At 39.4% G+C, this 23,142-nt stretch overlaps 1 protein-coding gene across 1 annotated transcript in view; it reads left to right on the top strand.

The window, feature by feature from the left end:
- ZNF182 (zinc finger protein 182) overlaps positions 1–22,413 on the top strand; it is a 60,599-nt gene extending 38,186 nt beyond the window's left edge. Inside the window, 4 exon segments of the mRNA XM_065900162.1 lie at positions 16,168–16,313; positions 16,563–16,590; positions 16,593–16,701; positions 20,732–22,413. Of these exon segments, the coding sequence (XP_065756234.1) occupies positions 16,168–16,313; positions 16,563–16,590; positions 16,593–16,701; positions 20,732–22,413 (1,965 nt within the window).
- The last annotated feature ends 729 nt before the right edge of the window (positions 22,414–23,142 follow it).

Here is a 23,142-nt window from a genome sequence, read left to right as displayed (position 1 = left end):
CCTCCAGCTCCATTTATCGTTCTCAAGATTCCTTTGGCTATTCGGGGTCTTTTGTGTTTCCATACAAATTGTGAAAGTTTTTGTTCTAGTTCTGTGAAAAATGCCAGTGGTAGTTTGATAGGGATTGCATTGAATCTGTAGATTGCTTTGGGTAGTAGAGTCATTTTCACAATGTTGATTCTTCCAATCCAAGAACATGGTATATCTCTCCATCTATTTGTATCATCTTTAATTTCTTTCATCAGTGTCTTATAATTTTCTGCATACAGGTCTTTTGTCTCCTTATGTAGGTTTATTCCTAGATATTTTATTCTTTTTGTTGCAATAGTAAATGGGAATGTTTTCTTAATTTCACTTTCAGATTTTTCATCATTAGTGTATAGGAATGCCAGGGATTTCTGTGCATTAATTTTGTATCTGCTACTTCACCAGATTCATTGATTAGCTCTAGTAGTTTTCTGGTAGCATCTTTAGTATTCTCTATGTATAGTATCATGTCATCTGCAAACAGTGACAGCTTTACTTCTTCTTTTCTGATTTGGATTCATTTTATTTCTTTTTCTTCTCTGATTGCTGTGGCTAAAACTTCCAAAATTATGTTGAATAAGTGGTAAGAGTGGGCAACCTTGTCTTGTTCCTGATCTTAGTGGAAATGGTTTGAGCTTTTCACTATTGAGGATGATGTTGGCTGTGGGTTTGTCATATATGGCCTTTACTATGTTGAGGAAAGTTCCCTCTATGCCTACTTTCTGCAGTGTTTTTATCATAAATGGGTGTTGAATTTTGTCGAAAGCTTTGTCTGTATCTGTTGAGATGATCATATGGTTTTTCTCCTTCAATTTGTTAATATGGTGTATCACATTGATTGATTTGCGTATATTGAAGAATCCTTGCATTCCTGGAATAAACCCCATTTGATCATGGTGTATGATCCTCTTAATGTGCTGTTGGATTCTGTTTGCTAGTATTTTGTTGAGGATTTTTGCATCTATGTTCATCAGTGATATTGGCCTGTAGTTTTCTTTCTTTGCGACATCCTTGTCTGGTTTTGGTATCAGGTGGCCTCGTAGAATGAGTTTGGGAGTGTTCCTCCCTCTGCTATATTTCGGAAGAGCTTGAGAAGGATAGGTGTTAGCTTTTCTCTAAATGTTTGATAGAATTCGCCTGTGAAGCCATCTGGTCCTGGGCTTTTGTTTGTTGGATGATTTTTAATCACAGTTTCAATTTCAGTGTTTGTGACTGGTCTGTTCATATATTCTATTTCTTCCTGATTCAGTCTTGGCAGGTTGTGCATTTCTAAGAATTTGTCCATTTCGTCCAGGTTGTCCATTTTATTGGCATAGAGTTGCTTGTAGTAATCTCTCATGATCTTTTGTATTTCTGCAGTGTCAGTTGTTACATCTCCTTTTTCATTTCTAATTCTATTGATTTGAGTCTTCTCCCTTTTTTTCTTGATGAGTCTGGCTAACGGTTTATCAATTTTGTTTCTCTTCTCAAAGAACCAGCTTTTAGTTTTATTGATCTTTGCTATCGTTTCCTTCATTTCTTTTTCATTTATTTCTGATCTGACCTTTATGATTTCTTTCCTTCTGCTAACTTTGGGGTTTTTTTGTTCTTCTTTCTCTAATTGCTTTAGGTGCAAGGTTAGGTTGTTTATTCGAGATGTTTCCTGTTTCTTAAGGTAGGATTCTATTGGTATAAACTTCCCTCTTAGAACTGCTTTTGCTGCATCCCATAGGTTTTGGGTCGTCGTGTCTCCATTGGCATTTGTTTCTAGATATTTTTTGATTTCCTCTTTGATTTCTTCAGTGATCACTCCGTTATGAAGTAGTGTATTGTTTAGCCTCCATGTGTTTATATTTTTTACAGATCTTTTCCTGTAATTGATATCTAGTCTCATAACATTGTGGTCGGAAAAGATACTTGATAGAATTTCAATTTTCTTAAGTTTACCAAGGCTTGATTTGTGACCCAAGATATGATCTATCCTGGAGAATGTTCCATGAGCACTTGAGAAAAATGTGTATTCTGTTGTTTTTGGATGGAATGTCTTATAAATATCAATTAAGTCCATCTTGTTTAATGTATCACTTAAAGCTTGTGTTTCCTTATTTATTTTCATTTTGGGTCCATTGGTGAAAGTTGGGTGTTAATGTCCCCTACTATGAATGTGTTACTGTCAATTTCCCTTTTTATGGCTGTTAGTATTTGCCTTATGTATTGAGGTGCTCCTATGCTGGGTGCATAAATATTTACAATTTTTATATCTTCTTTGTGGATCGACCCCTTGATCATTATGTAGTGTCCTCCTTTGTCTCTTGTAATATTCCTTATTTTAAAGTCTATTTTGTCTTATATGAGAATTGCTACTCCAGCTTTCTTTTGATTTCCATTTGCATGGAATATCTTTTTCCATCCCCTCACTTTCAGTCTGTATGTGTCTCTAGGTCTGATGTCGGTCTCTTGTAGACAGCATATATATGGGTCTTGTTTTTGTATCCATCAGCCAATCTGTGTCTTTTGGTGGGAGCATTTAATCCATTTAAATTTAAAGTAATTATCAGTATGTATGTTCCTATTCCCATTTTCTTAGTTGTTTTGGGTTTGTTATTGTAGGTCTTTTCCTTCTCTTGTGTTTCCTGCCTAGAGAAGTTCCTTTAGCATTTGTTGTAAAGCTGGTTTGGTGGTGCTGTACTCCCTTAGCTTTTGCTTGTCTGTAAAGGTTTTGATTTCTCCATCAAATCTGAATGAGATCCTTGCTGGGTAGAGTAATCTTGGTTGTAGGTTTTTCTCCTTCATCACTTTAAATATGTCCTGCCAGTCCCTTCTGGCTTGCAGAGTTTCTGCTGAAAGATCAGCTGTTAACCTTATGGGGATTCCCTTGTGTGTTATTTGTTGTATTTCCCTTGCTGCTTTTAATATGTTTTCTTTGTATTTAATTTTTGACAGTTTGATTAATATGTGCCTTGGTGTGTTTCTCCTTGGATTTATCCTGTATGGGACTCTCTGTGCTTCCTGGACTTGATTAACTATTTCCTTTCCCATATTAGGGAAGTTTTCAACTATAATCTCTTCAAATATTTTCTCAGTCCCTTTCTTTTTCTCTTCTTCTTCTGGGACCCCTATAATTCGAATGTTGGTGCATTCAGTGTTGTCCCAGAGGTCTCTGAGACTGTCCTCAGTTCTTTTCATTGTTTTTTCTTTATTCTGCTCTGCAGTAGTTATTTCCACTATTTTATCTTCCAGCTTACTTCTCCGTTCTTCTGCCCCAGTTATTCTGCTATTGATCCCATCTAGAGTATTTTTTTTTTTTGCGGTACGCGGGCCTCTCACTGTTGTGGCCTCTCCTGTTGCGGAGCACAGGCTCCAGACGTGAAGGCTCAGCGTCCATGGCTCATGGGCCCAGCCGCTCTGCGGCATGTGGGATCTTCCCAGACCAGGGCACAAACCCGTGTCCCCTGCATCGGCAGGCGGACTCTCAACCACTGCGCCACCAGGGAAGCCCTAGAGTATTTTTAATTTCATTTATTGTTTTGTTCATCGTTGCTTGTTTCCTCTTTAGTTCTTCTAGGGCCTTGTTAATTGTTTCTTGTATTTTCTCTATTCTATTTCCAAGACTTTGGATCATCTTTACTATTGTTATTCTGAATTCTTCTTCAGGCAGACTGCCTATTTCCTCTTCTTTTTTTAAGTCATGTGGGTTTTTATCTTGCTCCTTCATGTGCTGTGTGTTTTTCTGTCTTCTCATTTTGCTTATCTTACTGTGTTTGGGGTCTCCTTTTTGCAGGCTGCAGTTTCGTAGTTCCCTTTGTTTTCGGTGTCTGTCCCCAGTGGCTAAGGTTGGTTCAGTGGGTTGTGTAGGCTTCCTGGTGGAGGGGACTAGCACCTGTGTTCTGGTGGATGAGGCGGGATCTTGTCTTTCTGGTGGGCAGGTCCACGTCTGGCGGTGTGTTTTGGGGTGTCTGTGGCCTTATTATGATTTTAGGCAGCCTCCCTGCTAATGGGTGGGGTTGTGTTCCTGTCTTGCTAGTTGTTTGGAATAGGGTGTCCAGCACTGTAGCTTGCTGGTCGTTGAGTGAAGCTGGGTGTTGGTGTTGAGCTGGAGATCTCTGGGAGATTTTCACTGTTTGATATTACATGGAGCTGGGAGGTCTCTTGTGGACAAGTGTCCTGAAGTTGGCTCTCCCACCTCAGAGGCAGAGCACTGACTCCTGGTTGCAGCATCAAGAGCCATTCATACACACGGCTCAGAATAAAAGGGAGAAAAAGTAGAAAGAAAGAAAAAAAAGAAAGAAAAGAAAGAAAAGGAAGGAAGGAAGGAAGAAAAAAAGAGAAAGAGGATAAAATAAAATAAAGTAAGATAAAATAAAATAAAGTTATTAAAATAAAAGATAATTATTAAGAAAAAAATATTTTTAAGTAAAAAAAAAAAACAGAAAACGGATGGACAGAACCCTAGGACAAATGGTGAAAGCAAAGCTATACAGACGAAATCTCACACAGAAGCATATACATACAGACTCACAAAAAGAGGAAAAGGGGAAAAAATAATATATCTTGCTCTCAAAGTCCACCTCCTCAATTTGGGATGATTCGTTGTCTATTCATGTATTCCACAGATGCAGGGTACATCAAGTTGATTGTGGAGATTTAATCCACTGCTCCTGAGGCTGCTGGGAGAAATTTCCCTTTCTCTTCTTTGTTCGCTCAGCTCCCGGGGCTCTGCTTTGGATTTGGCCCTGCCTCTGCATATAGGTCGCCGGAGGGCGTCTGTTCTTCGCTCAGACAGGACGGCGTTAAAGGTGCCTCTGATTCAGGGGCTCTGGCTCACTCAGGCCGTGGGGAGGGAGGGGCACGGATGCAGGGCAACCCTGTGATGGCAGAGGCCGGCCTGACGTTGCACCAGCCTGAGGCGCTCCATGCATTCTCCCGGGGACGTTGTCCCTGGATCACGGGACCCTGGCAGTGGCGAGCTGCACAGGCTCCCGTGAGGGGAGGTGGGGATAGTGACCTGTGCGCGCACACAGGCTTCTTGGTGGCAGCAGCAGTGGCCTTAGCGTCTCATGCCCGTCTCTGGGGTCTGTGCTTATAGCCGCGGCCTGCGCCCGTCTCTGGAGGTCCTTTAAACGGTGCTCTGAATCTCCTCTTCTCGCGCACCAGGAAACAAAGAGGGAAGAAAAAGTTTCTTGCCTCTTCGGCAGGTCCAAACCTTTTCCCGGACTCCCTCCCGGCTAGCCGTGGTGCACTAACCCCTTCAGGCTGTATTCGCGCCACCAACCCCAGTCCTCTCCCTGGGATCCGACCTCGGAAGCCCAAGCCTCAGCTCCCAGCCCCCGTCTGCCCCGGCGGGTGAGCAGAGATGGCTCTTGGGCTGGTGAGTGCCAATTGGCACCGCTCCTCTGTGCGGGAATCTCTCCGCTTTGCCCTCCGCACCCCTGTGGCTGCGATCTCGTCTGTGGCTCCGAAGCTCCCCACTTCGCCACCCGCAGTCTGCCTGTGAAGGGCCTTCCTAGTGTGTGGAAAACTTTCCTCCTTCATAGCTCCCTCCCACTGGTGTGGGCCCCGTCCCTATTCTTTTGTCTCTGTTTATTCTTTTTTCTTTTGCCCTACCCAGGTATGTGGGGAGTTTCTTGCCTTTTGGGAGGTCTGAGGTCTTCTGCCAGAGTTCAGTAGGTGTACTGTAGGAGTTGTTCCACGTGTAGATGTATTTCTGGTGTATCTGTGGGGAGGAAGGTGATCTCCGCATCTTACTCTTCCGCCATCTTCCTAGCCTCCTTATCACATTTTCTTAATCCATTGATCCATCCATGGACACTTAGGTTGAGTCCTTGTCTTGGCTATTGGAAATAATGCTGCAGTGAACATGAAGGTGCAAATATCTTTTCCAGTCAGTGTTTTTGTTTCCTTTTGAATAAATACCCAGAAGTGGAATTGCTGGATCATATGGTATTTCTGTTTTTAATTTTTTTTTTTGTGGTACGCGGGCCTCTCACTGTTGTGGCCTCTCCCATTGTGCAGCACAGCCTCCGGACACACAGGCTTAGTGGCCATGGCTCATGGGCCCAGCCGCTCCGTGGCATGTGGGATCCTTCCGGGCCGGGGCATGAACCCGTGTCCCCTGCATCGGCAGGCAGACTCTCAACCACTGCGCCAGCAGGGAAGCCCTATTTTTAATTTTTTGAAGGACCTCTATACTGTTTTCCCTAATGGCTGCACCAATTTACATTCTCACTAACAGTGCACAAGGATTCCCTTTTCTCCACATCCTTGCTGACACTTGCTATTGCTTGTCTCTTTGATAATGGCCATTCTGACCGGTGTGAGATGATAGGTCATCGTAGTTTTGATTTGCATTTCTCTGATGATTAGTGCATCTTCTAATGTGCCTGTTGGCCATCTGTATGTATTCTTTGGAAAAATGTCTATTCGGGTCCTCTGCTTTTTTTTTTTTTTTTTTGCGGTACACGGGCATCTCACTGTTGTGGCCTCTCCTGTTGCGGAGCACAGGCTCCAGACGTGCAGGCTCAGTGGCCATGGCTCACGGGCCCAGCCGCTCTGCGGCATGTGGGATCTTCCCAGACCGGGGCACGAACCCATGTCCCCTGCATCGGCAGGCGGACTCTCAACCACTGTGCCACCAGGGAAACCCCCTCTGCTTATTTTTTAATTGGGTTGTTTGTTTTTTTGATACTGAGTTGTGTGAGTTCTTTATATATTTTGGATATTAACCCCTTATCAATTATATGATTTGCAGATGTTTTCTCCTATCTGGTAGGTTGCCTTTTCATTTTGTTGATGGATTCCTTTGGTGTACTGAAGCTCTTTTTTTTTAATGTAGTCCTATTTGTTGACTTTTGCTTTTGTTGCCTTGCTTTTGGTGTCAAATCCAAAAAAATCATTACCGAGACCAGTGTCAAGGAGCTTACTACCTATGTTTTATTCTAGGAATTTTATGGTTTGGGGTCTTATGTTCAAGTCTTTAATCCATTTTGAGTTAATTTTTGCACATAGTATAAGATAGTGCTCCAGTTTCATTCTTTTGCATGTGGCTGTCCAGTTTTCCCAACACAGTTTATTTTAGAATTTATTGAAGAGGCTGTCTTTTCCCCATTGTATAGTCTTGGCTCCTTTGTCATAAATTAATTGACCATTTATGCATGGGATTATTTCTGGGCCTTCTATTCTGTTCCATTGATCTATGTTCTGTTTTTATGCAAGTACCATACTATTTTGATTACTATAGCTTTGTAATATAGTTTGAAATTAGGGTGTGTGATGCTGCCAGCTTTGTTGTCCTTTCTCAAGATTGCTTTGTCTATTCAGGGTCTTTTGTGATTTCATACAAACTTTGGATTGTTCTGTTTATGTGACTCGTTCATTTTTATAGCTGTATAGTATTCTATTAGTGGATGTACCAGTTTGTTCAACCATTCTCCTATGTACCTGTGAATTTTGGTTGTTTGAGTATTTTGTAATTAAGAATAATGCTGGGGGTTCCCTGGTGGCGCAGTGGTTGAGAGTCTGCCTGCCGATGCAGGGAACACGGGTTCATGCCCCGGTCCGGGAAGATCCCACATGCCACGGAGTGGCTGGGCCCATGAGCTATGACCGCTGAGCCTGTGCGTCTGGAGCCTGTGCTCCACAATGGGAGAGGGCCACAACAGTGAGAGGCCCACGTACCACAACAACAACAAAAAAAGAATAATGCTGAAATGAAATATATTGTGCATATGTTGTTTCCTTTTTGTGCAAGTATATCTTCTATGTAAATTCCTACAAGTGGCATTGATGGGTCAAAGGGTAAACACAATTTATTAGATATTGCTAAATTCCCTTCCATAAGGGTTGTACTGTTTAACATTCCCACCAACAATGTGTGATAGTACCTGTTTCTCTATGGCTGTACCAACAGAGTATATTGTCTGGCTTTTAAGTTTTTCTAATCTGCTAGGTAAGAAATGGTATGTCTGTATAGTTTTTTTTTTTTTTCTGTATAGTTTTAATTAGCATTACTATTATTATGAGTAAAGTTGAATGTAATTTCATATATTTAAGAACCATTTACAGGAGTTCCCTGGCGATCCAGTGGTTAGGACTCGGCGCTTTCACTGCCATGGCCCCAGGTTCAGTTCCTAGTTGGGGAACTAAGATCCTGCAAGCTCATAGTGCAGCCAAAAAATAAATAAAATATCTATAAGAGCCATTTTTATATCTCTTGTTAATTGTCTTATGTTTTTTGTCTCATTTTCTATCACATATTTGTTCTTCTTTTCCCCTTGATTTTTAAGAGTTCTTTATATATTAAGGATATTAATCTTTATCTGTGATATATGTTACAGCAATCTTTATTTGTGATATATGTTGCAACAGATTTCCCCCACTGGTTTGTCATTTGTCTTTGGACTTACCAAAGTGTTTTTATATTTTTGTGGTTGTATTTATTAATCTTTTATTACATCTGAATTTTTATTCATAGTTAGAAAGTCTTTCCCTCCATTCAGGTTATATGGACATTCACCCATGCTTTCTTCTAGTACTTTGTTTGGTTTCCGTTTTTTACATTTAGCCCCCGATCCATTTGGTGTTTATACTTGTGTATGTAATGAGGTATGGATCCAATTTAGCCTTTCCCAAATTGCTTTCCAGTTGACCCAGCACCATTTATTAAAAAGTGGGTCTTTCACCCTGTGCTTTAAGAGAATGCCTGTATCAGAGTATCTTCTGGTATTTGGTAGGGCTACTCCCTTCCTCACAGTTTTTCTTTTCCAGACTTTTCTAGCTATTGTTGCACATTTATTTTTTGATATGATCTTTAGTACTACCTTGTTTAGTACCATTAAAAGGCTTGTTTTTTAAATTGGGATCACATTAAATTTATAAAATAACTTAGGGATAACTACATGTTTGTGACTTTCTATCATTCTATGAAGAGTTGGACAACTCTGAAGTTAGAGGGAACTGTCCCAATAAGAGACCACCCTCACTTCTGACACCAATTACAAGTTTGGGGGTCCCCAAGGTCACCCTTAGGTTTGACAATTCACTGGAGGGACTCACAGAACTCACTGAAAACTGTTATTCTCATGGTTATGGCTTTTTACAGGGGAAGGATACAGATTGGAACCTGCCAAGGGAAGAAGTACATAGGGCAGAGCCCCAGAAAGTACCAAACATGGAGCTTCCATTTTTCTCTCCCCATGGAGTCAGGGTGCATGACTTTGTGTGGTTGGCATTGATGTGTGATAGTACACATGGAGTTCTGTCAACCAGGGAAGCTCTTGTGATCCTTGGTGTTCAGAGTTTTTTGTTTGTTTGTAAACATTTACTTATTTATTTATTTTGGCTGCACCAGGTCTTAGTTGTGGCACTCCGGATCTTCACTGCCGCATGCAGGATCTTTTAGTTGCAGCCTGCAGGATCTTTAGTTGCGGCATGTGGGATCTAGTTCCAAGACCAGGGATCAAACCTGGGTCCCCTGCATTGGGAGCGTGGAGTCTTAGCCATTGGACCACCAGGGAAGTCCCCCAGAGTTTTTAATTAGGGCTTCATTTTATAGGCATGATTGTCCATGTGGCTGCTGTCTGTCTCCAGCCCCTCTGGGAGTGACCCAAAGCCCCCACCCTAAATCATGTGGTTGATCTTTCTGGTGTGGCCAGCCCCCACCTAAACTTACATCGTTATGCTATTCATGGTGACTCAAGGCCCCTATGTAAAACTAACTTCCTTCCTTCCTTCCTTCCTTCCTTCCTTCCTTCCTTCCTTCCTTCCTTCCTTCCCTTCCTCCCTCCCTCCCTCCCTCTCTCTCTCTCTCTCTCCCTCCCTCCCTCCCTCCCTTCCTTCCTATCTGGTTATTTTAAGGAAATTACCATTTATTCTAATCTTTACTGTTTTTTTTTTTTTAAGTGGGATTGGGTATTGAATTCTGTTTCAATATTTTTATATCAGCATTTCTTATATTAATTATATTAATCATGTAAGTTTTCTCTTTAGGTCTGTTTAATGGTGATTTATGTTAATGAATCTTCTAATATTGAACTATCATTGTATGCCTGGAATAAATTTTAATTGGTCATGTGGATCTATTCCTTTTGCTTATACAGTTGACCCTTGGACAACATGGGTTTGAACTGTTTGAGTCCACTTATATGTGGATGTTTTTCAATAGTAAATACTTCAGTACTACACAGTCCATGTTTGGTGAATCCACAGATGTGGAAAACCACTGATATGGAGGGCTGACTATAAGTTATACATAGATTAACCCCCATGTTGTTCAAGGGTTAACTGTATTTTATTTAGGATTTTTTGCACTGTTGTTCATAAGTGAGATTAGTCTGCATTTTCCTATTTTGTACAACCTTAAATGAGTTTATGTGTCAAATTTATACTCAGTTCTTGTACAAATTTGGAAGCTTTTCATTTTTCTATGCTCAGGAAGAATTAGAGCAGTTAGAGTCTTCTAAGGTCTCTTGTGAGCATGAGTCTTATCCTGGGCATATGTGTGGCTTTCTACATTCCCCTGTACATGGGTGCTTTTGAATGTCCTAATTTCCCAAAGAATCCCCCCAGTATTTCCTCTCAGGCCTTAGGCAGTCTGTTGTCTGTCTGGACTGTAATCTTTTGCCCCAGGCATCTCTGGGTTGTTAGTTTGCCTTGCAGCCTTTAAGAGCAATGCCTACTGCTTTCTGGCCTGAGTTCAGAGTTAGGTGAGACAGAGAGGAGCACCTTGCATCAGTCTTTCTGGTAGCCCCAGACAGGTTAGAACAGACACACACTAATTTGTGAATAAGGTCTGCTCTGCTTCCTTTAGAATTAGGGGTTGGGGGTCCCACATGGGGAGCATTGGCTGCTGCTGCTTCAAGACTGCTGTCTCTTAGGAGAGGAGCAAGTAAAGATGCCATGAAGTCTTCCTGATGTCTTTTTTTTTTTTTGGCGGTACGCGGGCCTCTCACTGCTGTGGCCTCTCCCATTGCGGAGCACAGGCTCAGCGGCCATGGCTCACAGGCCCAGCTGCTCCGCGGCATGTGGGATCCTCCCGGACTGGGGCACGAACCTGCGTCCCCTGCATCGGCAGGTGGACGCTCAACCACTGCGCCACCAGGGAAGCCCTCCTGATGTCTTTTAAGTTGCCTTTTCCTTGATTCCATGTGGTTACTGCAAACCTTTGTTTTCCAGAGTTTTGACAAAGTTGGTTCTGACACTTTTTTGCTTGTTTTTTAATTTTCATTTTTGGGGTGGTAGTGGGAGAGAAGCTAAGGGCTGGGAGCTGCCCACTCTGTCATTTTGCTAATGCCATTGTGGGGTGAATTTCTTATCACCTGAAATATTTTCTCATTTTCTGTTGTTCTCAAAGAAGCTTTGAATGGATGCACACTGTTTTCATCTTTTTAAGGACTGTTGGAGGTTGTGGTGACTTGCACGATTCTTGGCTCAAGAGCCCCCTCTTTTGCCAGTGAGGCAAACTACAGTTCCCTTAATGGAGACTTTCTTTTGGCACTGTGGAGGGGCCCCTTGTGTGTGCTCTGACTTGTTTTAGTTTGTTTAGGTCATTTTTTGTCTCACATGACCTTCAGTTTCCCCCTCTAGCTTTTCCCCTTTACAACCCAGTCTCCACATGGTTCTTCCTCATTCCTTTTTATCATCTGCTCCCTTGGAGGTGATGCTTTTTTGTGACTGCCACCTTGGGTCCCATATACCGTTCTTATAGCTGGTGCTGTGATTGATCTAGCCCACTTTTCAGTGTTTTTATACTTATGGTAGATTTTCTCTTTCTAAGCTTTGATTTCAGCTCATTCTTAGGTTCTCTGCTCCCCTCTCTGTTCTCTTGACTGTTTTCTTCATACCCTTCTCACACTCCAGAAAGGTTTGTGGCAGTAAATTTGAAAGCCAGCTGAGCTGGAATTTGGTATTTGTTTTTCAATTATAGGTAATTAGAAATGTGTATAGTACTCTCTATTTTCTATTATAAGTTATACTGAAGGTATAGGTTATGTGTAGTTTTATTTGTTCTTCATATTGATCTGTATAGTTGTTTGGAGGATATGTGAAGAGATTTGGATTTAACTACTTCACCTTTAACAGGTGAAGTTATTCTAAATTACCTGGAGGATCCTTAATTTTTTTAATAAAAAATTAAGGTATAATCTGTATACAGTAAAATAGGCCTTCAGTGTACAGTTCTGCATCTTTTGGCAAACTCTGCAAGTTTTGACACTGCCACAATGAAGATGTAGAACAGTTCTGTCGCCTCCCAATACAGTTGACCCTTGGACAACTCGGGGGTTAGTGGTTCCAGCTCCCTGCACAGTTGAAAATTTACGTATAACTTTGGACTCCGTCAAAATGTAACTGCTAATAGCCTAGTGTTGACCAAAAGCTTTACCAATAACATAAACAGTCTATTAACACATATTTTGTATGTTATATGTATTAAATACTGTATTCTTACAATAAAGTAAGCTAGAGATAAGGAAATGTCATTAAGAAAATCATAAGGAAGAGAAAATACATGTTCAGTACTGCACTGTATTTGTCGATACTTAAGTTTGTGTTGTCTGTTTACAAGATGAATCACGTCTGTCAGTACCTACATTAATATTGTCTTATATGATACAAAATACTGTAGATGTTATACAGATTATTAACACGATATCAACAATGAAAAGATAATATGAAAAAGAAATTCATATTTATTTACAGTTATAACGATTTATACATTGATAACGAAGAAGCAGCAATATGATTGCTTTATGGTAGCATAGTGTAGTCGATATGATTGCTTCATGGTAGCTTAGCCTATACACTAATGAATGGTTATATAATTTTATGGCATACAGTATTACAGTCATATTCATAATACAGTATTGGAAACATTGTTATATTTTTTAAAAACCCACTTACCTGTGATGATAGGCTGATAAGCAGTTTCTCCAATTATGAGAGAGAAGGGCATACTGTACGGTAATAAAATTCTTTGAAAGCAAAGTTATAAAATAGTAGGAAAACTAACACATTATTAATTTTATATAAATATCACCATATGCCTATGTAAGGATAGAATAGTATCTACGTATATTTTATGCTTTCATGACATTCCTAAATTTTTCTTAATATTTTCAATATTTCTAGGCTATGCAATTCATCTGTGAGTTTTTTCAAATTGTTGCAAGTCTCCAAAAATTTTTCCAATATATTTACTGAAAGAAATCTGCATATAAGTGGACCCATGTAGTTCAAATCTGTGTTGTCAGATTGTCAATCTGTGTTGTCAAGGGTCAACTGTATTTCCCCTTTGTAGTCAACCCCTGGCCGCACCCTGGCCCCTTGTAATCACTGATATATTTTTGGTCTCTATAGTTTTGCCTTTCCCATGTTACATAAATGGAATAATACAGTGTGTAGCTTGTTGAGTCTGGCTTCTTTCACTTAGGGTAATACATTTGAGGTTCACCCATGTTGTTGCATGTATCATTAGTTCTTTCAGTTTTCTTGTTGAGTAGTATTACATTGTATAGATTACAGTTTGTTTTTCACTCACGGGTTGAAAAACATTTGGGTTGTTTCCATATTTTGGTGATTACAAATATACCTGCTATATAAATGTTCATGTACAGGTTTTTGGGTTTACATAAGTTTTCTTTCCACTTGGGTAAATATACCTGTGAGTGGGATTGCAGGTCCTATGGGAGTATATGCTTAACTTCATAAGACACTAGAAAACTGTTCCAAAGTGGCTGTTCCATTTGCATCCCTATCTATGATAAATGAGACTTCCAGTTGTTCCACATCACCAGCACTTGGCATTGTCAGTTTCTTTTCCCATTCTGATACGTATGTAGTGGTAGCTCATTGTGGTTTTGATTTGTAGTTTCCTCATGGCTAATGATGTTGAGCATTTTTGTATGTGCTTATTTCCCATTTATATATCTTTGGTAAAGTATGTCTCTTTTGCTTTTTTTTTTCAGTTTTGAGAGTTCTTAGTTCTTATGTATTCTCAATACATCTTCTTTGTCGGGTATATGATTTGTAAATATTTTCTCCTGTTCCATGGCTTTTTATTCTTTTAACAGTGTCTTTTGAATTTTGGTGTCACATCAAAGAAATACTTGGTAAACCTAAGGTTAAAAAGATTTTCTCTTATATTTTCTTCTAAAAATTTTATAGGTTTAGATTTTACATGTAGGTCTGTGATCCATTTTGAGTTAATTTTTATATATGTTGGAGGTATGGATTGAAGTTCTTTTTTTATTTTTATTTTTTGGCATCTGGATATCCAATTGTTCCAACACCATTTGTTGAAATGGGAACTCCCATTTTCCATCAAAGTGCCTTTGCATTTGTCAAAAATAATTTTAAGTATAAAGATATAAAGTACCTTTAATTATAACATACATGAAGTACAGTTTATAAGTGTACAGCTTGATGAATTATCACAAAGTGGACACACTGTGGAGCCACCCCCAGGTCAAGATGAAGATTATAACATAAATCACGACCTAAATCCCCCTTCATGCCCTCTTTCAATCAATATCAGCCTCAAAGGTAATCACTCTCCTAACTTCTGACATCATGGATTAGGCTTGCCTGTTCTCTTACTGTATATAAATAGAATTATGCAGTATGTGCTCTTTTGTGGCTGGATTCTTTTGCTCATTAGTACAATTGTGACATTCATCTATGTTGGATATGCAGCTGTAGTTCATTCCTTTTCATTACCACATAGTATTCCTTTGAAAGATTGTGCCACAATTTACCTACTGTATTTTTGACGGACATTTGGATTTTTCCCACAACTTAGTATTAGAAATAGTGCTTCTGTGAACATCCTTGTACTTGTTTTCTAGAGCACATGTGCATGATTTTCTCTAAAAGTGTGCACCTAAGAGTAGAATTTCTGGGTCATAGTGTTTGCAAATCATTAACTTTAGTAAATAATGCCAAACTGTTTTCCCAAGCAGTTATACCAGTTTTTAACATTCCTACTAACAGCGTGTGCAAGTTCCCATTTCAACACAATCTTATGGCATTTTATTTATCTATCTATCTATCTATTTATTTATTTTTGCGGTGAGCGGGCCTCTCACTGTTGTGGCCCCTCCCGTTGCGGAGCACAGGCTCCAGACGCGCAGGCTCAGCGGCCATGGCTCACGGGCCCAGCCGCTCCGCGGCATGTGGCATCTTCCCGGACCAGGGCATGAACCCATGTCCCCTGCATCGGCAGGCGGACTCTCAACCACTGCACCACCAGGGAAGCCACTTCTTATGGCATTTTAGTTATATAATTATAATGTTTCTGGTGGGTGCCAAGTGGTGTCTCAATGTGGCTTAAATTTTCATTTACCTGAGTGCTAACAGGGTTGGGTATATTTTCTTATGTTCATAGAACATATGTCCATATGTTTATTTTTTCTTTTTAGTGAAGTATCTATTCACATCTCTTGTCTATTTTTCTGCATTGTTTGTATGTGTCTTTTGATTTGTAGGGGTTATTTTATATGTTCCAGATCAGAACGCTTTATCACTTATGAAAGCTGCTGATAATCTCCCCATCTGTAGGTTGCCTTTACTGCTGTATTTTTAATCTTGTAACATGTATGTCTTTTCCTTTATGAGTAGTGCTTTTCATGTCTTGTTTTTGAATGTTTTACCTACACCAAGCTTATGAAAACATTTTCCTATATTATTTTCCAGACACTTCATCGTGTTACCTTTCACATTAGATTTACAAATTACCTGTAGCAGATTTTTGTATATAGTGAGAGTTAGGGAGTTAAATGTCATTTTTGTCCCCATATAGATATCTGGTAACCCATCCACATTTACTTGAAAATATCATCCTGTCACCACTGTTTTGCAGTTTCAACTTTATCATAACTCAGGTGTCCGTACATATTTGGATTATCTTTTTAGTTCTACTGGACTATATGTCTATCCATCTATCCTTGTGCTAATGCCACATTGTCGTAAATATTCTGTTATTTAATGTAATAGTTTCTCTACCACGACTTGTGATTTTTTTTTTCCCGCAAAGTAGGTCACTAACTTGATAGGCATCCTGTATTAAATTATCATCATGAACTGGGAACCCAGTCAGAAGTTCCCCTACATTCATTCCATCCTTATCACCCAGTGGTAAGCATATTAGAATAAAAGAATGTGCAATTATAGGGACTCATGACATTTGAGGATGTGGCTGTGGATTTCACCCAGGAGGAGTGGCAATACCTGAACCCTCCACAGAGGAACCTGTACAGAGATGTGATGCTAGAGACCTACAGCAACCTGGTCTCTGTGGGTAAGAATGGCTTCCTCAGGTAATTTTGCTGTTTATGATTATTCTGTCCGATAGAACGCCTTTCCTTTCTCAAGTTTGGAAACTTCCAAGGCCTCTGAACTGATTGAAGAGTTTGTCATTAAATTCCACGGATCAGAGTTCCTTTTCCCCCTTTGCTTTCCTGACAGGGTGTTTGTGAACTCAAAACTCAGGTGAATTGGTTTGACGACCATTGTGTCAAGTGATATATCGCTTGTACTGCCCCAAACTCCACCTTCCTTTTTCTCAGAGGCTCTGAAGACCAAGGAGGTATTGCTGTCATTTCTCATTAGCAGGGCAGCAGGTTACCAAACCAGATCTCATCCTTAAATTGGAGGTAGAAGAGCCATGCCTGCCAGAAGGAAAAATCCCAATTTGGAGCTTTCCAGGTAAGTGGGATTGACTCAGGCTATGGGGACAGGAGGTCCCAGCTTGTCAGTCAGGGGTGAGGACCTGTGAAAGGACTTTCAGGAATATCTCAGGAATGGTTGTTGGAGGACAGGGACATGAACACCTAAGACACCCCCTCCCCTATCCTACACCCACCAGAGCACTCTCCTTAGGTTGGTGCTCACCAATAAGTTTCTGCACAGCTCCATTGCCCTGTATAAAGTTGTCTTGTAAATGACAGTCCCCTGGCCCCACGCCCTGCCACTTCTATCGTTCTTACCTCCCACTGCTCATCTGAAGCAGGCCCAAATGAGTCACAGGCCTAGGCACTAATGCTCTAATTCCAGATTGGGTTACCTGATTCCATCCAGTTTAGACATTCCTATGAGATTTGTTCTCCTAAAGCATCTTGATTCTCTCTTTAACAACAGCTTTATTAAGATATAATTAACATACAATAAAATTCACTCTTTTGAAGTGAAACTCAAAAACTCAGGATGTTTATTATATTCACAGAATATACTGTCTAACCATCACCACTATCTAATTCTAGAACATTATCATCACCCTCCAAAGAAACTCCTATCCTTTATCAGTCACTCTCCATTCCCCAACCCCCATCCCCTGGCAAGCACTAATCTACTTTCTATCTCTATAGTTTTGCCTATTCTGGATATTTCTTATAAATGGAACCATACAAAATGTGGAATTTTATGTCTGGTTTCTTTCATTTGGCATGTTTTCAAGGTTTGTCCATATTGTAGCATGTGTCATCACTTTTTATGGTGGAATGATATTTCATTGTATGGATATTCCACATTTTGTTTATCCATTCATCTGTTGATGGACATTTAGGTTATTTCCACTTTTTGGGTATTATAGATAATGCTGCTATGAACATTCATGTAGAAGTTTTGAAATGTACATTTTCATTTCTTTTTGAGAACATACATAGGAGTGGAGTTGTTAGACCATGTGATAGCTGTTTGTGTTAACATTTTGTGGAACTGCCAAACTGTGTGAATATCCTGTTCCTCCAAAATTTTTACCCGGTGGTTTTAACGTTCACTGATGATTCTTGCCTGAATCAATTACTAAGATGGTTAGAAAAATGGTGCATTTTCTATCATTCCTTCTACATTTGTAAGTTGGCATTTTTCTGTAAAAAACTTTCCTTTTGTTGATTAGCTGGAATACTTCAATAAAGAGGGATTGCCCTCCATCTATTACAGTTGACCCTTGAACAACACAGGTTTGAACTGTGCAAGTCCACTTATATGTGTTTTTCAATGGTAATGGTACAGTGCTAGATGATCTGCGGTTAGTTAAATCCACGGATGTGGGACCGCAGACTAGGAGGAGAAACTACCTATATGGAGGGCCAACTATAAGTTACAATTGGATTTTCAACTGTGCAGAAGGTCATTGCCCCTAACCCCTGCATTGTTCAAGGGTCAACTGTATTTGGTTATATATGAGTTACATGTATTTTTCCATTTCTTTATCAGTTTTCAAAATGAGTTGGTTTTGTAGCATCATTCAAAGCCTAGTATGTCTTTTTGGAGTATCATTTATGGACTTATGGATTTAAACACTTTTATGTTTTGATCCATTGCCTTATCCTTATTATAAATCAAACTGCTCTATCTCTGGCCAGTGGAAACCCCTTCAAGTTGGGTCCCTAGGCTTTGGTAGCTTCCTTGCTTTCTGTTGTTACAAGATGTTCCAGGCTCGTATTATACAGTTCCTTTCTCTGCCCTGGAATCAGCCATTTCTTCAAGGAGCCTTGGTTCTTTTTAGTGGTAAATAATGTTTTGTGACCACAATTTGGATGTTAGGGAATTGTTTCTAGGTCTTTTCATTGACATAGCTGGGAACTACGTAAACAAAGATTTTTAAGAGAAAGACATGTATTCAAATGTATATTTCCAAATCAAATTCTGGACTTAAAGGTTTTTAATTTATTAATCTTACATCTGATGGTAATATTGTTAATATTATTCTGAGATTGCTGAATATGTATAGTGGGTTGAATCAATTGAGGTAATCATGTTGGTGCCATTGAGAATCAAAACTTTTTAGCATGGTTGTTAGGAAATACAGATGAGGAGATATTTATTACTATTAGGGAATCCTTTTATTTTCAATTTTGCTTTATGAGTATATAAAATATTTGCAAAATATTAACTTGGTTCCAAAATCAAACCTAGAAAATAAAATCAAACCTAGAAAACAAGGTATATTCAAAGAAGTCCAGCCTCTTTCCCTCTCCATCCTACTCGCTCTCTTCCTTCCCCCATAGGTAACCATTTGTTAAAATTTAAAGATTTATCCTTCCATTGTTTTTTATAGTATGAGCCTATATTATTTTAAATATATACTTATATATTTGTTTCCTCCTTAGAAAAATGTTAGCCTACTGTGCTTATTTTTATACACCTTCTTTTTTCAGTTAATTCAAGAACATGTTAAATATATTAAGATAGTCCTTACTTCTTTTTATAGTAATGTAATGACTCAATCATAATAGTAGTAGCTGTATTGTAATAGTGGTAGTTGTTATTCTAGTAAACATTTGAAGTGCTGTACATAAACATTACATTTCGGTGGGCACTGTTATAATTCCTGTTTTCCAGGTGTGAAAGTAAGATGCAAATAGATTAGCTAATATGCCTAAGGTCACAGAACATGTAAAAGTCTGATCCAGGATTTGATCCTGGCCTAGAGAACTTATGACCCTAGCCACATGTGCTATGTTGCTTCTTAACCACCTAAGGAGGTCCAGATTCAGTAGATCCTTGGTGGAGCTTGGGTCCCATCGAATGTATTTTGTAAAAGCTTTTCTTATGATTATGATATTCACTCTCAGTTAAGAACTAGTGCTTTACTATGGAAAGAAAGGAAGTCATAGGAAGAGAAGCCACAGCTGCATGATCCCTTTTAAAATTCAGTATTACTCTCAAATGTTGTTATTAAATCTAAGTGGTAATATGACTAGTTATTGTACTCTTCTTACAACTTTTCTGTATGTTTGAAATTTTTCATATAAAATTTTAGGAAAAGGTGAGAAGAAAATTAAACTACAAAAAATAAAAATTCAGTGTATGTGCAAAAAGTACTGTCCAGGATACCATTGGTTTTAAGACACACCACTGAGAAATAAAATTTTCCAGCAATTTATGACGTCATTGATTGTAAGGTGAATCTGGATTCAGAGGTTTTAAAATGTGGAATAATATGCATCTTATAATTGATGAAGTATGGTATATTAAAGGCAAGGCCTTGCAATTTTAACTGTCTAAATGAGTGGTACAGATAACTGACTACTTTAGAAGTTAATGAAAGTTAAAGTTACTGAGGAAGGTCAGATTAAGCTTTTTTGAAAAAACTGAACTGCTTCTTGAAAGTTATCTAGATTCTGAATATAGCAAAATATGGAGGACGGGGCTATGTGAGTGACGGAACACGAGGAAGGGTTTGGAGTTAATAATAGATGGAGTTTTTAGTGGAATTAGTGTAGACAGAAGCAGAAGGTGGTGTTGAAGAACTGTGAATGCAAACTTGGATGAATACAAAGGTGAATCCAAATTGGGCAAGGATATTTAGGTTTCTTTGTTTTTGTAAGGCTAATTATTCTAGATATTTCTCTCATTTACTGAGAATGTGGGTTTCAGGATTGTTGTAAGATTTGAGTCCACAAGTCACAGTGTTGTATTTCTGTCTAGGTGGAAATAATGTAAGTCAGGAACAGTTAAGAGTTCATATGATAAATAAAGGGTGATAATATCTCCAGAGTGATGTAAAAGTAGAGGTAAGAAAGACTGAGATGTTAGGGTAAGATTGTTTTTGGTAACAAAAAGGCTAGCAGGTGGGAGTTTAGTAAAAGAACAGGATTTGATGGCTGTGATTCTCCAGGAACTCATAAAATGAGATATCAGTATCAGCTTTCATATGGCAGGGCATTTCTAAAGAAGGTCCATTCCATAATGTCAAAGTATAAAGACAGTTTATTGTACTCCTTTCTAGAAGAAGCCTGCCAGGTTGATGAACAGTTTGAGAGACAGCATCAGGATGACCAAGATAAATATCTGATGCAAGTTGGATTCCCTGACAGGAAAACAATTACCACCAAGAGTGGCCTTGACTATAATGAATTCGGAAACATACTTCATCTGAATACAAACCTTGTTGCTTCAATACAAAGGCCCCATAAATTTGAGTCATTTGGATATAATATGGTAGATAATTTAGACTTATTTAGTAGAAGCTCTGCAGGAAAGAAGCATGATAATGAATGTGCAAAGTTATTCTTCCATACTGAGTATGAGAAAACAACTCCTGGAGTAAAACCCTATGGATATAAAGAGTGTGGGAAGACCCTCAGGCAAAAGAAAGGTCTTAGTCTACATCAGAGAATTAAAAATGGAGAGAAACCCTTTGAATGTACTGCATGTAGGAAAACCTTCAGCAAGAAGTCACACCTCATTGTGCATTGGAGGACTCATACAGGAGAGAAACCCTTTGGATGTACAGAATGTGGAAAAGCCTTTAGCCAAAAATCTCAGCTCATTATACACCTGAGAACTCATACAGGAGAGAGACCCTTTGAGTGTCCAGAATGTGGAAAAGCCTTCAGAGAAAAGTCAACTGTCATTATACATTACAGGACTCATACAGGAGAGAAACCTTATGAATGTAATGAATGTGGAAAAGCCTTCACTCAGAAGTCAAACCTCATTGTCCATCAGAAAACCCACACAGGAGAAAAAACTTATGAATGCACCAAATGTGGGGAATCTTTCATACAGAAGCTTGATCTAATTATACATCATAGTACTCATACAGGAAAGAAACCCCATGAATGTAATGAGTGTAAGAAAACTTTCAGTGATAAGTCAACTCTCATTATACATCAAAGAACTCATACGGGAGAGAAACCTCATAAATGTACGGAATGTGGGAAGTCTTTCAACGAGAAGTCAACCCTCATTGTGCATCAGCGAACTCATACAGGAGAGAAACCCTATGAATGTGATGTGTGTGGGAAAACCTTCACCCAAAAGTCAAACCTTGGTGTACATCAAAGAACTCATTCAGGAGAGAAACCCTTTGAATGTAATGAATGTGAGAAAGCATTCTCTCAGAAATCCTATCTCATGCTACACCAGAGAGGTCACACAGGAGAGAAGCCCTATGAATGCAATGAATGTGAAAAAGCATTTTCCCAGAAGTCATATCTCATTATACATCAAAGAACGCATACGGAAGAAAAACCCTATAAATGTAATGAATGTGGCAAAGCCTTCAGAGAAAAGTCGAAGCTCATTATACATCAGAGAATCCATACAGGAGAGAAGCCCTATGAATGTCCTGTATGTTGGAAAGCTTTCAGCCAGAAGTCACAGCTCATAATACATCAGCGAACACACACAGGAGAGAAACCCTATGCGTGCACTGAGTGTGGCAAAGCCTTCAGAGAAAAATCAACATTCACTGTACATCAGAGAACTCATACGGGAGAGAAACCCTATAAGTGTACAGAATGTGGGAAAGCCTTTACTCAAAAGTCAAATCTTATTGTACATCAGAGAACACATACAGGAAAGAAAGCCCATGGGAAAGGCCATACCCGGAAGTCTAAGCTCATTGCACATTAGAGAGTCAACAATGCAGTTATCTTCACTGAAGGAAAGTTTTGTCAGTTTAAGTAAACATTTTAAAAGTATGTTCTGACTTCTGGTTTAAATGTGGGGAGTAAAGTCAGCCTTTTTTTCTTTCCATCTCAGTCTTCGCCCAAAACTACTAGGATAAAAAGAAGTGGACGTGTAATCTCTGTATCTGACAAAATTAGGAGATCGCTGAAACCCTGATGAGAGGGCTGCCAGAGGCAGAGGAAATCAAGCACCAGTGCAAGGAGATTTCAAAGGCTAGAGAGGAGTGGTCAAGGCTGCAGATGTGAGATAGCACTGGTAAGGACTGTTAGCCAAGTTTTAGGCTGAGTGCAAGACCAAATAGATACATAACAATGGTAACAGAGAGCATGGGCAGGTGGGACGTTTCCTAGACCCATTTGGAGTCTCAGGAGAGACAGGCAGGGGCCTCAACAAGGAATTGCTCAGACAAGCCATATTTGCAGAAAGTAGTCTATACTCATGAGAGGAGCAGTTGGCAGGGGCTGGGGAAAGAGAAGGGAGTGTTCTTGTGAAGAACCCAACAGCTGCCCCTATTTACTGACTCTGGAAAGTCAAGTCTGAAAAACCTACCAAATGCAAAAGTAATTCCAGTTAGAAAAACTCTGATCTGCCTAGAATGTGGCCCCATTTCTTCCCGTACATGAACTTCCAGCAAACAACAAGTCCAGGAAAAACTCTTATTCAATGAGGAAATGATTCCAAGGCAGTCAAAACCATAAATGTACATGGCTTTTGAGCCAGCAATTC

This window comes from Phocoena phocoena, chromosome X, assembly GCF_963924675.1.
Source record: "Phocoena phocoena chromosome X, mPhoPho1.1, whole genome shotgun sequence".
Taxonomy (NCBI): domain Eukaryota; kingdom Metazoa; phylum Chordata; class Mammalia; order Artiodactyla; family Phocoenidae; genus Phocoena; species Phocoena phocoena.
This window is presented reverse-complemented; position numbering and strand designations above follow the sequence as displayed.